The 14,501-nt window shown below is 40.5% G+C and overlaps 1 protein-coding gene across 6 annotated transcripts in view; it reads right to left on the reverse strand.

Annotated features, from left to right (window-relative positions):
* fat1a (FAT atypical cadherin 1a) overlaps positions 1-14,501 on the reverse strand; it is a 76,458-nt gene that overhangs the window by 42,961 nt on the left and 18,996 nt on the right. For all 6 annotated transcript variants that reach the window (XM_038713035.1, XM_038713037.1, XM_038713034.1 and 3 more), the window contains exon 4: positions 2,955-3,016. In XM_038713035.1, the coding sequence (XP_038568963.1) occupies positions 2,955-3,016 (62 nt within the window). The remainder of the gene's footprint in view (positions 1-2,954; positions 3,017-14,501) is intronic.

The following is a 14,501-nucleotide window of genomic DNA, read 5'->3' on the forward strand; positions in this document are numbered from 1 at the left end:
CCAGAGGTAGCACTTCTCAATGAACAGGAACCTAGGGCAGAGTTTCTATGGTAACACACAATCCATCATTGGTTTAATTTGCTTACAGTTCTTCAGATGCAGTGGAAACCACAACAGGAATGCTCAAAGGGGAATTTTAGATCCAACTGTAATCTATTTCCTGAGTGTAAAACCTTTGGCTTCGTAGTGTCTGGAAATATGCAGTCAAAAGGGTTATACATTCACTTTCAAAGCCTAATCAAAAGCTTAAAGGCCAATTTATACTTGTGCATTGAGTTGTGCTAAGTGCTGTCGTGAGCATTTATATCTGTGCACTGGTGTCTGAGTTGCTCTGCCATTACACGGTCAAAATGCTAGTTACCGGTGGGTTTTCTATGTTCCGCTATGATGAGTTTCTTTTTCTTTGTTACTGTAGGCCACTGAAACTGAGCAGATAATGTTGGAGGTGGAGCTGACCGATGTTGTACAGCAATTACTTTTAGTGAAATAAGTAAAAGGCACAAACTAGAGAAGGTGTCAGAGGAGACGGTATGTACAACCCTTGAACCAGTTGAAGGTGGGTGCACTGCGCAGTCAGGCTACAGCGTAGGGTAGACAGCTTCAATGGTGTGTGTGCATTGGTCATATATGAGGATTTGCTGATTTTCTCTGTTTTATATCAAAATAAACCTGTCTAAACACGGGACACTAAGCAACTTATGACGCATCTATTTTTACTGTTTTTGACATTTTATAGATTTAATGGTTAATCAGAAACAAATACAGTGAGTTGGATTTATTATCCCAGGCAAATGGGCCACACTAACAGGCTGTACAGGGCGTACTCTGCATCCTGCCAACTGCATGCTGGGATAGGCTCCAGACAACAGATGTGACCAGCCCATTCACCTCTGCTTTTCCATTATAATGTTCTCTCTACAGTCCCAGGCTTGAATCCTAAGCATGTCCTGGCATGTCCCACTTTTGCTATTTACCCACCCCCCTCCTTCCTGGGACTGAGGCCTCTCATCCTGCCGCTAGAGCCTACACTCAAACCATCAGGAGCAGCTTTGCCTTTTCTCAAATTCCCCCACTGCCTTTCTGCCTTTAGCTCTCTCTCCCTCTCTTTCACACACAGGCACACGACTACCACCTACCAACCCCCATCCATCTCATCATAAAAGCTGAAGGCCCCCTGTGCTCCCTCCACCTCCTCTTGGCATTTGGTGCAAACAATGCTGACACAGCCTCCACACTAATTGCTCCACATGTTCCACATGGCCCCACATGTTTCGTTTCTTCTCCTACAACAAGCTCCTACAAAAACTTCCAACACTAGCTAGAACTTCAGTTTGATTTCTTCTGCCAGCACCCAGTTTGCATACGAAGGCATGTATGTACACTACACACTTATTCTTCTTAGTCATGATTAACTCTCGATTAGCTTCCCTGAGGATACAGTGAGAGGTGTGTGTGTGTGTGTGTGTGTGTGTGTGTGTGTGTGTGTGGTGGTCGTGGGGTCTGTACAGATCCATGAATGTTTAGCCCAATAAATTGCTTCCTTGTGGATTCCCAATAGTCAGTGACCAACACACAAGTTGCCAAGGTTACTTCTCAGGCTGTGTTCACTCAGCCACTTTCTACCTATTAGGTCAAAAGTTTCTTGCTTTAAATTATCCCTCCAATTCATATTCAGAATAAATAGGTGCAGGAGAAACTTTTAATTAGTTATTTTCCTGCAAAATGTTGTTTCTTTGTGCTCTGGGATTACAGTATGTGGTATCATTGCAAGCTTTAGTAATAAATATTACAAAGAAAAGCAAGAATATTAGCGTGAAGACAATGGGCGTGTTGAATTTGGCGTAACATTAAAGTCCACCCGAGTTTGAGCCAAGTGTTTAATGTGGTTATTAAATGTCTGTCTGGAGGCATTTTGTCAAATGAGACAAATGAACAACATTCATTTACTCAACTTAATTTGCTTCTTATTTTGTTTTTTATAGACACAAAGAATTTGAAATAGACACCAAGTCAAACCTAGCAATTCTACAGCTTTCAACCACATGTTGGAAGTAGCAATTCTATGTCTACAGCCAGCCACTAGATGGAGGAGCTTTGGGTTTGCATTGGAACCTTGTTCTGACCTTGATACCCAATAGTCTTCCCAAATTCAAACATGTATAGTTACTAACATGTATCATTATACAAGTATCAGTATCATTCAGCAGCTAGTCTAAATATTTTCCTAAAGGAGTACAGTTTCTCTTATTCCCCACTTTAATCCCTCTTAGTCATGTAATGAAATTAGTGCTAAGCAATGTACAATCAGAGTATGAAATACAACACTGCTCTGGCACCAGATGCACCAGCATTAACTGTTACCCAGTGTTCGCTGAATTGTGTAACTTCTAACAATAATTAAAAGCCATTCAATCTGCTCCCTGTCAGCACCGGAAACACAATTAAAACAGCTATTATCAACTTCGGTTCTGTGGCAAGAAAGAGGGAGGGAACCATCAGGAGAGAACAGAGCCCAGCTCAATTAAAGCCCACAAGTTTAAACATTGGCCTGTTGGTTTGACAACTGTTTCCTGTCCCAACTTGCTCCATCCATGAGACGGAACAGTGGGAAAGAACAAAGGAACAGTCACCAGGATCTCCCACACGCCTCCCACTTCTCTCTCCTACCCCATCCGGAAATCAGTACAAGGAGAAAATTATTCTAAAAGGACCCTTCTTGCATATTCAAGAAGACTTGTTCTTGCTGGCAACATGTGGCGCTCAGCCAGAGTTGGCTGGAAATGCCAGACCTCAGAGACAGAAATCACTTTTTGTTTTGACTGGGGAACTGAACACGTTGACCTTAAAGGTTTCTGATTATCGTGTCACTAATTAATTTCCCCATAAATAAGAGAGGCTGACACTGACCAGTCTCCAGTTTTGTCTAGAGCTGAATATTAAAATAAAGTGCTTACCTCAAGAATGTGCTCATCTTGTTGTTCTCTGTCCAGTTTTCTTGAAGTTGTTGTAACCAGACCTGTTAGAGACAATCAGTGATAATATTAATAACACAGATATCAATTATATAGCGCAACAAACATGTATGCTCTATTTTATATTATTTTTCATAATAATAATAATAAATAATACAATCGCAAACTAATCTCTCTCTGAAAATGGACTGGAGAACCACAGGTAAATGGACAAGACTAATATATCTGCCAATATTAGCTTATTGCCGATAAAGCCTATATCTGTATCTGTGTATAATACGGCCAATAAGAAAAAAGAAATACCAGAACATAAATTTCAAAGATGTGTTTGAGGTAGGTATAAAACAGTGTCTCCATGTCACAGATAGTCTGTCAGCAAGCGATGAAAAGTTTATTTTTATTTGTAAAATGTCCCAATCAGCACAAATATTGGTCACAATTCTTTTAAAACCAAACTTTAGGGATTCTTGTTAGAAATGTTTGTTAATGTTTATGGGGAGAAAAATCGTTAAATTAAAAACAGAGAGTCAAGTGAAAAGGAAATAAACAATATAATGTATGATTAATTAAACTCTCAAAAACCAATCCTCACAGTCATTGTTGGGTGACTTAATCTGAACCCTGCTGGTTGTCACCCATGAGTTACGAGTTTGCATCTAGGTCTTCCCTGTTTTTGGTCAAACCAGTTGCCAGACAGCCCACCACACTGCCTTACATATGTGAAATTTCACAAAGGTCTGCAAATATTGCCCAAACAGCAGCACAGCCCTGACACCTTGCTTTTAATTCTTTCACAAGCTGAATAAACAGACACCCAGTTGGATATCTCCTGCAGTCCTGAGCACTTTTTCAAACAGGGAAAAAGAAACTTCAGAAAAGATCCTACTGCCATTTGAAGTGTTTCAAGGGTCTTTTTGACATCAATCGCACAGAGGAGACTTTGTTAAGCCAGGCTTTGACAAAAGTAAAAATAAAACAAGCTTGGGTCTCGGGTTTCTTGTCTAATCCAATTCTGAATCAAATTCACAAACAAGAGAAGAAAAGAGAAGAAAAGGAGGGAAGGATAGTGCTTCATGGCTACGGTATAAGCAGAGTTCTGTTCTCACTACCAGTGTAATTGCAACTTTGCAGAGACACTGAGTGTAGAGTAGACATGCCAACTTCAACCGCTCCAGAGTTGTCTGCTTGCCATACTGCGCCTGATTAGCATAAAGCAAAGGATTTCCGAAACCCAAACCCATCAATGGCACATATGCCTGCAACGAGAATAGCAGGCCACAACTTACAGGTCCTGAAATAGCCCTCCCTCAGCACTGCAATTGAGGCATAAGAGCGAGGCTCTTTTGCTCCCCCTTTTATATCCTCTCCTTCTTAGGCTTTATTTAATCTTCACAGTGAGCTGCAAAGATTTAGATCTACTGATATTCGGCTAGAAAATACTGGGAACACCAAACATTTCCTCTCAGTGCAACCCATGTTTTTGCACTGCTTACCTAACATGGGTACAACATATTGACAAGCAACACATTTAAATAGTAATTTAACATTAAGTTAAAATAGCACCCACTGCAGGTGCAAGTATGAAAGACAAACCTAAATTAACACAAAGAGAAAGCCTGGCTCTACCCCCCCATATCTCAACCCTGTTACATACACCCCTTCTTGCATGAGGATCAGCGTGGGTTACATGAGCTAGCAAGCTGCGGATTGTTACCATCAAAGCTAATAGTTCTGCTGTGCTGCACACACCATGCTGACTAATTATTCATGTGCTTTAGCAAGGCTAGAGCTGATGGATGATAATGTTTTTAAGCTCCCCTGCGTGCTGTGTTAGGTAACTCTTTTCTCTGTACATGTATTATAGAGCAGAATACAGATGACAACATTAGCCACACAGAGTCTAGATGTCTGATATATTATTCCTCTCCAAATCAGCTGCCTAATCAAAGCTTAGCTAGGTAGCATAACAGACAGCGCATGTAATGTAAACAGCATACTCTCAGTACAGAAGCACAGCACTGCAACAAACCAATGAAATCACAAAAGGGCTGGCTTTTATACAAAGCACAACTTGGAGAATAGACATTTGGTTTTAGTTCTGCCTTGTAAAGACTGCAGTGATGTCTCATTTCACAAACATAATTTACACCTTAATTCTGCAACAGCGGGCACACCAGAAGATAAGTTAATGACACAGGGAAGAACATTACTGAATGCCTTATGTTTTTGAGCATGCATGCCAGTTTATAAAGCGTGTATATTTTGGTTCAGGTGAAATCTCAAAGCTAAACAGGAAGGGAAAGGTTATTTGGTTCTTGTGTCATTGTGGTAACTTGCCGAAGTAAAAATAGCGACAGCAAACCTCAGGTAGTAAGCATGCTCGGATTTCATGTGCTATAATAAATACCCTGCTGAAATGTTTTTGTCCTAAGAGTTAATACAATTGGCAAGGTGTCATTAATATCAAGCGTGTTTCCAGATACCATTGTGCCTTTGGCAACAGCGGGGTGCTGATCTTCACACAGCAGGTCACCAAACTCAAACTACAGTGAGCATCTGCCTTTGGTGCTATGGTCTGTTCCAGGTTCCTCTTTCCCAAAGATATTCAGTTTACAATCATATTAGACAAAGACAAGCAGTTCATCTTCAAAAGGTAAAATGGCTCAACTGTTCAAATACATGCTGATTATTTTTCAGTCAAAAATCAGACCAATAATAATATTAATGTCAACTGTTTCAGCTCTACAACAGTCAGCTAAGCGGTTTTGGGGCATGGCCTCTCGGTGAAATAGTTTGAAATACAAGCTCAATTTTACTGCTCGCTCACATTTTTAAAGTCAAAGTATTTAAGAATTTTGATGGGGCATGAAACCAGCATCCACTTCAAGATGCAGAGATGTCAAACATCTGAAATGCAAGAAAATATGTTGCATCTACTGTGAATGAGTAAAGCTATTTCAATGCATGTTGTGTTGTGTTGTGGCTTAAACTGCTTTTGTTTGCTTCTGTTCCATGCTGCCAGTTCCCCACAAGATCTCTGACCACGGGACTCGCCGCCCACTCTAATATCCAAGCACCGATATCACTTTCAGAAAATAATTCATGACAACTTGTCTCCAAAAAATCTAAACAAAAAATATAATATTCCAAATCCATTTAAACTCTCACTGACAAAGTTACATGCTCACCAGGAATGTTCCTTTTACGTAAGACTTTGCTGGCACTAGTGTCCCAGCCAATAAAGGTGCATAGTACCTCTCTATCGCTACCTAAATGTTAAGGAACTGTAAAATGATTGCTTGGTAAGCCAAAGCTCACCAGAGAAGTCTGCATTTCAAACCCGCAGCTTTTGTCACAACACACACATACATACACACACACACACACACACACACACACACACACACACACACACACACACATGCACACACAAAAGCCATCCTCAGGCGTGGGCTGAGCTGGGCCGACAGTAATTATAGCCATGCTGTTTTGAGAGGGGGAGAAAAACAACAGCAAGGCAGCAGTGGCACTCTCAACTATGTCCTTGAGTGCTACAACCGCTGCTCCAAAATGGAGGCCTTGAGGGAGTTAAGAAGGCCAGGACATTGTTGGGCCAGTTCATACCCGGGCACTGCTGCTGTGATTAGCAGTCTTGAGAGTGACACACATATTTATGTGACACATATTTAGCTGTAACTCCAGACAATCGGGAATGTGCTGGGTGTCTGCAGCGGCTGGCCAATTTTAAAGTCCTTGAGATATTTACTATTGTTGTTGATGAACTGGCACTGTGCTTCTAAAATTCTTTATTTTAAACCCTTGCTTTCTCTCTCTTGTGTGAGGAAAATAATGAACACAGACTGCAACATTTCTTATCCCGACACCCAATGTTCAACCCCAGACAACTACATCAATATTCTCAGCTTCATTATGAGTTAAGTGTCTACCACTCAAGCCTAAAACAACACAATGAAAGTATCTGTTTTCACTGCTCATGATGCCATCTATACTCACAAATGAAAGCTGTGGGAAACCAAAATCCAAAGGACTGTGGGAGGTTAAGAAGGGACTGGTACATCAAGGAGCTGTTTGTCAATTTCTTTATAAACAAGTCTCTAAAATGCTACTAACTGTTTTCTATTATTGAGAATTAGAGCATTGCTTGGCATGCCATTTAAAACACAGTGTAGCCCAACTGAAGTCACACACAATTTGCCAAAAGCAACAGAGAAGAGAAGCCACATCAGCTAATGAATAAGAATGAGTACATACATATTGTCTTTGTAAAGATGAGTAAAAGGCATTCAGTGGGGAAGCACTGCTTACATTAGGATTGAGATATCTCAGCACCTCACAGCTGCAAGGCTTATTTGTAATCTGAAAAGACAACCGCATCATGGAAGACTTAGGCCTATTGGGGATTCAGGTTCCCAAGTGCTTGTGAAAGTGAATGTTATGAGGAGTTGTGTAAATGGATGCTTGGAAGCAATGGAGCAGCTGAGGTACCACAGTGCTTACTGGTAGTTTTGACCTACGTAACGTCTGATGTATACACATAAAATCTCAGTGGTATTACAGATCGTGACGGGTACAAGACTGTGTGGGCACTTTGGCTATGAAAGTGAGAAATGTATGCATGTTGAGGTCGCACACCATCTACCATAGCGTAGCACGATATATCGTTTCAGCATTGACATCGCATTGTACATTTTTGGGTGAATTTTCTTCAATTAAATTTTCAGTTCTGTGTTGGAAAACGTTGGACAGCCACGGTGCCAAAATGTGACATTCTTTACTCTTTGAAACAAGAGAAGACAAGATCTTTTTTAAACGATATCATGCCACAAAGGCCCAAGTTGGATTTCCTTCAGAAATACTGCGGTTAAGCTGAATCGTAGCCAAATGAGCCACCATGACCACTCTTTGAAGTTTTAAAAGGGAAAATCAGCAACTTCTCATTTCAGGATTTTCTTCTCGCAATCTCTTATGAGAGCTGGGACAATTGTTTGGCCCCCAAATCACCGGAAACATCAGGAAGTTGTTGGAGGTATCTATTTCCTATCTCACTTCCCCTGAGTAGTTGGGGCTTTGGTAAACCACTGATCACACCAGTGTGTGTTTTCTCTCTCAAACAGAGAAGGCATCTCTGAAAGTTGATATGGGCACCTTGAAAAGTGGATCATTCGCAGCTGCAGCCCCAGTGGCTGCTTTGCCTTACCTTTTCATTCAACCCTGGGGATGACAAATGCACATAAAACCTGTCTAAGGTATCCAAGCTTGCCAAAGCATTACCCACAGCATTCCTTTAAATTCATCACAGTGAGCTGCAAAATTGTTTAATACGACTGTAAGAATTCACCTAGGTGTATCTTTCTTCATTAGGGTTTAACCACTGGAATGAAAGCTGCCATGAAAGGGCAAACATAATCAGGTATAGACAGCCATATCCTATTAAAGGCGTGCTCTTGTCAGCTATTACTACACTATTGTCTAGTGATAAATGCAGATAGGCGCCATCATTATAGGGTGGAGTTTTCAACAGTCTTTAGGTGCTCTGAGTACAAATCTCATGTCAGGTCACCACAGACTAATGATAATATGTTTTTAAAAGACAATGGACAACACTGGGGCAATTACAGAAGATTTATAAGTACTAACACTACACATAGAACGGTACAATAGGTACAACATGAAGTAGAGTAATGAGCATTCAGCAAGATAAGATAGCTATTGCAGTGATCTTTGCTCCAGCTCTCTCTCTCTCTCCTTAGCTTAGATATGAAAAACGTCATGTTTGTGTGTGTGTTGTGACCACATGCTCTAATTTGTTGCCATTTCCTAACACATGCATGTTCATGGAACACGCTCTATTCCAAATCCAGCAAGTCACAGCACAGTATTTAAGAGAAGAGAGGGAGTGATTCACCAGGTAATGAACACTGCTCACTCTCCCACAGAAAAGGTGGGCAACTTGTGTCAACAACCTCAGATGAACTAGCTCTGAGCTCGTGAAAACTCTTTTATAAAGAGAACTAAAACTAGACAGCTGGTGTGCTGACTGTCTCAGGTGCTGTATATGCCGACAAACCAGCCTATATTCTTAATCTACGCCCAAGCAATAAACAACCTTTGATTACTCTACATTGCAACCAAGTGACATTTCACACAGGGCACATACAATCAGTATCTGTCTGTCTCGCACAGCCCATATCCTGTTGTGATCTGTTGACAACAAGCCTATGAGTCTTTATCCAGGAAATACAATTCTGCTCAGCTGCCAAATCAGGGCTTAGGAGACTAGAACAACCGTGTTCATGTCTGTGGGTGGGATGAGATCTGTGCCACTAGACAACTGTGCACTGGTTCATCTTTTAAAATTTCAGACCCAAACAGCATTATTGAAATTTACTGATCTCATACTGATTTAGAACGCATAACTTGCATCCAGCTAGCACAATTTTCACCCCACATGGCTCTGCCTGCTTTTTTTCTCTCCCTGTTCCAATCCCTTCAAAAGCAAGGCTATATCAAACCGTTAAGTTCTTAGCTCTCAGACATTGGGATTGCAATAGTGTCTGCTAGAGAGAAGAGCTGGCCTTGCACTTTAATGACAAACTAAAGTCAGAGAACAGCCAAAACAGCAGGACTTGTTTACTTGGCAGAAATAAAGTAGGCCTAAGCCTTTCATCTTGGGCTTTACTGAGCCAATGTGGGTCTGTGCGGAAAAAGGGCAACCAACGCCACCCAAGGCGTCAAGCGAAGCCTTCAAATGTGTTTGAAGCTTGACAGGCTGCTTGGAAAGCTGCACAAGGCTGTAGCCAGTGAGAGAAGGCTAGCTAGTTAGCTTGGAACACATGCCTACCAAGTTCCAAAACCCACAAACAAAACATAGGCCTTAACGTCTTTTCCTTTTTCCCACCCCTTTGTGGAGCTTTGTAGATATGCCAAGACAGGGCCTATGCTTCCAATGCAATTTTAGAACATGTAATTACAGAGACTTACATGTTGTAAATTTAAACATTTTCAAAAACCTGTAATATGCGGTGAGAATGCCATATTGAGTTGATAATGTGGAGAGATATCAAGCCTATTTCAATCTCATTTAATACCACAGATATAGAAAATAAAATATAATTTGTAATTATTCCTCAAGACATTCAGTCCAATTCTGAACATAAAAACTGGCTATTTAAACATGTTGCTGTCATTTTAATGGGCACGCTGAATAAATCACTGTCTTCTCTGGTAGTCAGCTACACTTGGCTCCCTGTTTCGTCTGTTTCGTTTTCTTTCCACACCTACCTTCCTACCTCCACTCTCTGCTGCAATCTTAAAAAACAAATAAGAAAGAAAATCAAAGCAACAGAGCAGTGATTTAAAGTTTTCTTTGTCCAAACCACTCTTTGTTGAACCTGACACGAGGGGCTCTGGTGTCCCACTGATAAAAGTTTTAACACGCTTTGAAATGCATGAATGGGTCTTATCCTTATGCTTCAGTGTGCTCCATATAACCATCCCCCCCCCCCCCAGAGAGCTCTTCTGACGCTTATAAAAAAACACGTAAGATAGAGCCAATTCTACTTTAAAGAGGTTCTGCCCACAGTGGACTTGACCATAAGCTTCATAAAAACTCCATAATCCTAGGAGTGGGAAATAATTACTTCAGATATGTGGGCTTAGAAGACTTTCTTCAACTGCTTAATAAGTTATGTACTGTAAGTTTACCGCAGGCATTTATTCAAATCTAGAAACAATGTACAGTAGCATCTAGGCCGGGATGAAGAAAGCAATGTAAACAACAGAATCGAAGAAAAGTATACGAGGAATTTATGATCTTCGGTAGGAAAAGAGACAAATATAGAGTATTGTGGCAAAATGAAAAACCGAAATGCAATGTCATTCAGTTCAAGATCAGCAGCTTCAGTGTAAATATTCCTTTCCAGCTATGGTACCATATTATCATAGGTTAGTCCACAAAAAAGACAGAATATATCTTGCAAACACAAATGATTGCAAAGATATTTACTTCACAGCATAAGCTCTGCATGTATGACTGCTTTGTAGGAAGATAAATATTCGACAGACTTCTTATCAGCATATGTAAGCTGATCTTGTCATGCATGCAGACAAAACACCAACCTTATGTGTCCGCATACCTACGGTTTCCCCCTTTATTCATCATTTATTTTTACTTTCCCCTGTCCACTGGGGAGTGCCCAGCATTACTGGAAGGCTTGTTTGGGAGGCATGCTACATGGTGAATCCTTATTTGGTCAGATTGCCACTTCCAACAGAAATAACTCCAGTTTGTTGATATGATAACCTTGGGAAACAGGACCACACACACCAGTGAGGACAAACTGGAGCAACTGTTTCAAGTCCCATTCCTCATTTCAGTTTAATGCTCACTTGCATTCAAAGCAAATAGACACCTGTGTGTAAGCTGGGTAGGAAATAACCAATTCAGTAATTGGCACCTTCTGAGAGAAATACAGAATATAAAGCTCTGACTGGGTTTATATACATGTAGAACAAAATCTTCAATGGACTCACACCTCCAGCATCCAGCATAACAAGAGTAAATCTGTACATTTACAGAGAGGCTATGAATGTACACGGAGCTTCACTTTGCACCTATTACAAGTATTTTCTCTTCTAGCCAACTAAACATAGCCTTCTCCTGCAACTTTAAAAGAAGAAAAAAGAATCCAATGAAATATTAATCATCACACCATTTCCAGAGTACCATATGAGACCACACTTTAGAGTGTTAAGAGTGGAACAACCCCTGTAGGCTCAACCCACTCCTGTCCTGGGTTAAAATATTGTGTTCACACTGCTCTTCCTTTTCACAAGAAAGGGAACAGGAAGATCACAGAAGCTCACCAGCTTGTCAGCCGTGCACTTCAAGCCCTGGCCCCAATCTCAAAGGAACATTTAAAATGTACTACAATTATTTATATATGTTTCAGATGAGGCAAATGCATGAGGTATTTCCAAAATGTACCATTCAGTCAGGATATCCCAATTGATCCCTGCAAACATGAAAAGACTAAGATGTGACCAGTGACCGAGTTGACGTAATCGACGACGTCGATTATAAAAATTTGTCAACGTGAAATTTCATTGTTGAGGTGTCGTTACAAAGATGCTGTTTAAGGGAGAGATAGCAATATTCTTATTAAGATCATTTCTGTTTGTTCATTTCTAACTGGAATGCACTACATGGAAAGCTAGGGCCAGTATTGCTTCCATTGTTTGCCATGACTGCTTGACTGTCATGCGGCATTCAGACCAATCACGAATTTTCGCCTCGCACACAACGCGAGATGGCGATTTTAACACGATAACGTGAATAAACAACTCGCCATAACTACAACTGTATGAACCCAAAGTAAACATTTTGCTGTGATTAAATAGCAATAAACTGATTAAACTGATTCTGAAATAACTACAATATGATGCAGATTTGTTAAACATGAATTTGTGCTTTGTCAGGTCTGCCAGCAAGACAGCAGGACAACAACTTCTAAAATGTTTGTTTTCTGAATGGACTTTGGATCGATCAGGGCTATGCTATGCTAACTTGGTTCCAGTAAAGTACAATGATAGCTGGAATAAAGTTACAGACACATGTTTTCTGAACTCACCAGGTAGTTCAACCTCCTCGCTTTCTTTTCTCCCAGTAATGTCCAGTTTTGTCCGGTTTTTATATAAATATGAAGTCGTAGTCCGACAGAGCTAGCAATGCTAGCAACAACACTGGAACCGGATGTGCATTAAAGTAAAAAGCTAATTTAATAAAAGCAGTTAACTTCGAGCTCCAGAATTCGCAGAATCCGACCGACTACAGGTATTTATTTGTCCAATGGTTGCAGTGGTGCTCCTCTCCCCCAAGTTTAGCAGCTCTCAGCCGGCCAGCAGATTTTCAGTCCCCCGCTCTGCCTGGCCCTCTCCACACAAAGCTCTGAAGCCGTCGGTGACGTACAGACAATCTCAACACTGATAGGCTATACTCAGCGTCATGCGACTGTCTCGCTTGAGTTGAATATTTTCCTTCGTGTTGCCTTCGCATCCCCGGCCCTGCCCCCTCCACGTAGCTTTGCGCCACCCGACAGGAATTCGCATCTCTATGCGTCTTTGCATTGACTTTGTATATAAACTCATCGCCCTCAACGCTCACTTCACAAGAAGCAGCATTCCTGCGAGAAGCGGAAAGCAACGGAGAAAGAGCGTAACAAAAGAACGGTTTTGTTTTCACAAGTTTGTATGGTGTTTCATCACTAATACATTTTTGAGAAGTTTTAGGGCGGGAAAGCAACTGGGTAGAAATCGAATATTAGCAGTTTTACGAAAGTTGATGGCGAATCGAAAATGTGTTCAAACATTTTTGGGGTTGAGAAGCTCCACAAGTGTCCGCGATGTTAGCATTGCCAGCTGGCCGGCCAGTCACACCCACAGAGCCCTCTGGTTCCAGTTACACAGACCACTGCAGCAGCAACAACAGAGCAGCAACGACAGAGGAAAGGCCACAACTGTATGATAGTTTAAATGTTCGCACCTCTGTTATTCTGTCGTTACGATCTAACATTTAAAAGTAAATCAAGAAACATCTGGCTAGGGATGTAGCCTACAGAACATTCTTTGCTCATAAAACTTAAAGCACTTTGGAAAAAATAAACTACAGAAGTATTTTGAAAAGGGACTGTTGCTTTACTATTCTAACTAAACATTACATTGTTAGTGTACAGTTGTGGTTATAGTACTTGCTTTTAATTTCCTTATTTTCATAACAAAGCAAAAATCTTCTCTATAAAGTAAAAAATAAAGTTAAAACCTACTTGGTAGTAAATCAGATTTTGAGCTTATTGTTTTGGGTGATAAAGCCTGGCTGTTCTATCTGTATCTTGGAGCAGCCTCTCCATAGTTTATTGCATTCATGGTTTTGAGGTCTCATGGATCGTGCTTGCTAAGAGAACGCTCTTTTAGTTGTGTTAGCAAACACGTTAAGTGTAATAGTAAATCAGTGAATTATAGGAGAAACCTACCCTGTCTAGTCTTCTTCCCTCTTTTTCCCTTGGTGTTGATAATAGTGTTCATTCTGAATAGTAAACCTTGTTAACTAAATGGTAATGTTAGCTAGTTGTTGGAGATCAATTATTCACTTGAAAGGTATTTAATTAGGTAAATGGTTTAATTAGGGTTAGGGTTACGGGTTGACAAAAATAATTGTGACAAGTCGACTAATCCAATAATTGATTAACAGATTAGTCGACTTCGAAAATAATAATTTGTTGCAGTCCTAGTGACCATAGTGAGGTAAGACTTCACAACCAGCTATTGTTTTTAAAATTGTATCATTTAGACAGTGGTTAGATAAAAGAGGGAAAAAAGAGGGAAAAAAGTACATTTCAAGGCTATGAGTTTTTTTTTTATTTGATGAAAAATGAATTTTTTTTAGTAGTTCAATGTTTCCTTCTTTAGCTAGCAGCCATATTCAAGGCTGCCATTTGTCCTGGAATACAATAT

Source organism: Micropterus salmoides, unplaced genomic scaffold, assembly GCF_014851395.1.
Source record: "Micropterus salmoides isolate LMB-PRFRI ecotype aquatic unplaced genomic scaffold, ASM1485139v1 Ms_hic_scaffold_12, whole genome shotgun sequence".
Taxonomy (NCBI): domain Eukaryota; kingdom Metazoa; phylum Chordata; class Actinopteri; order Centrarchiformes; family Centrarchidae; genus Micropterus; species Micropterus salmoides.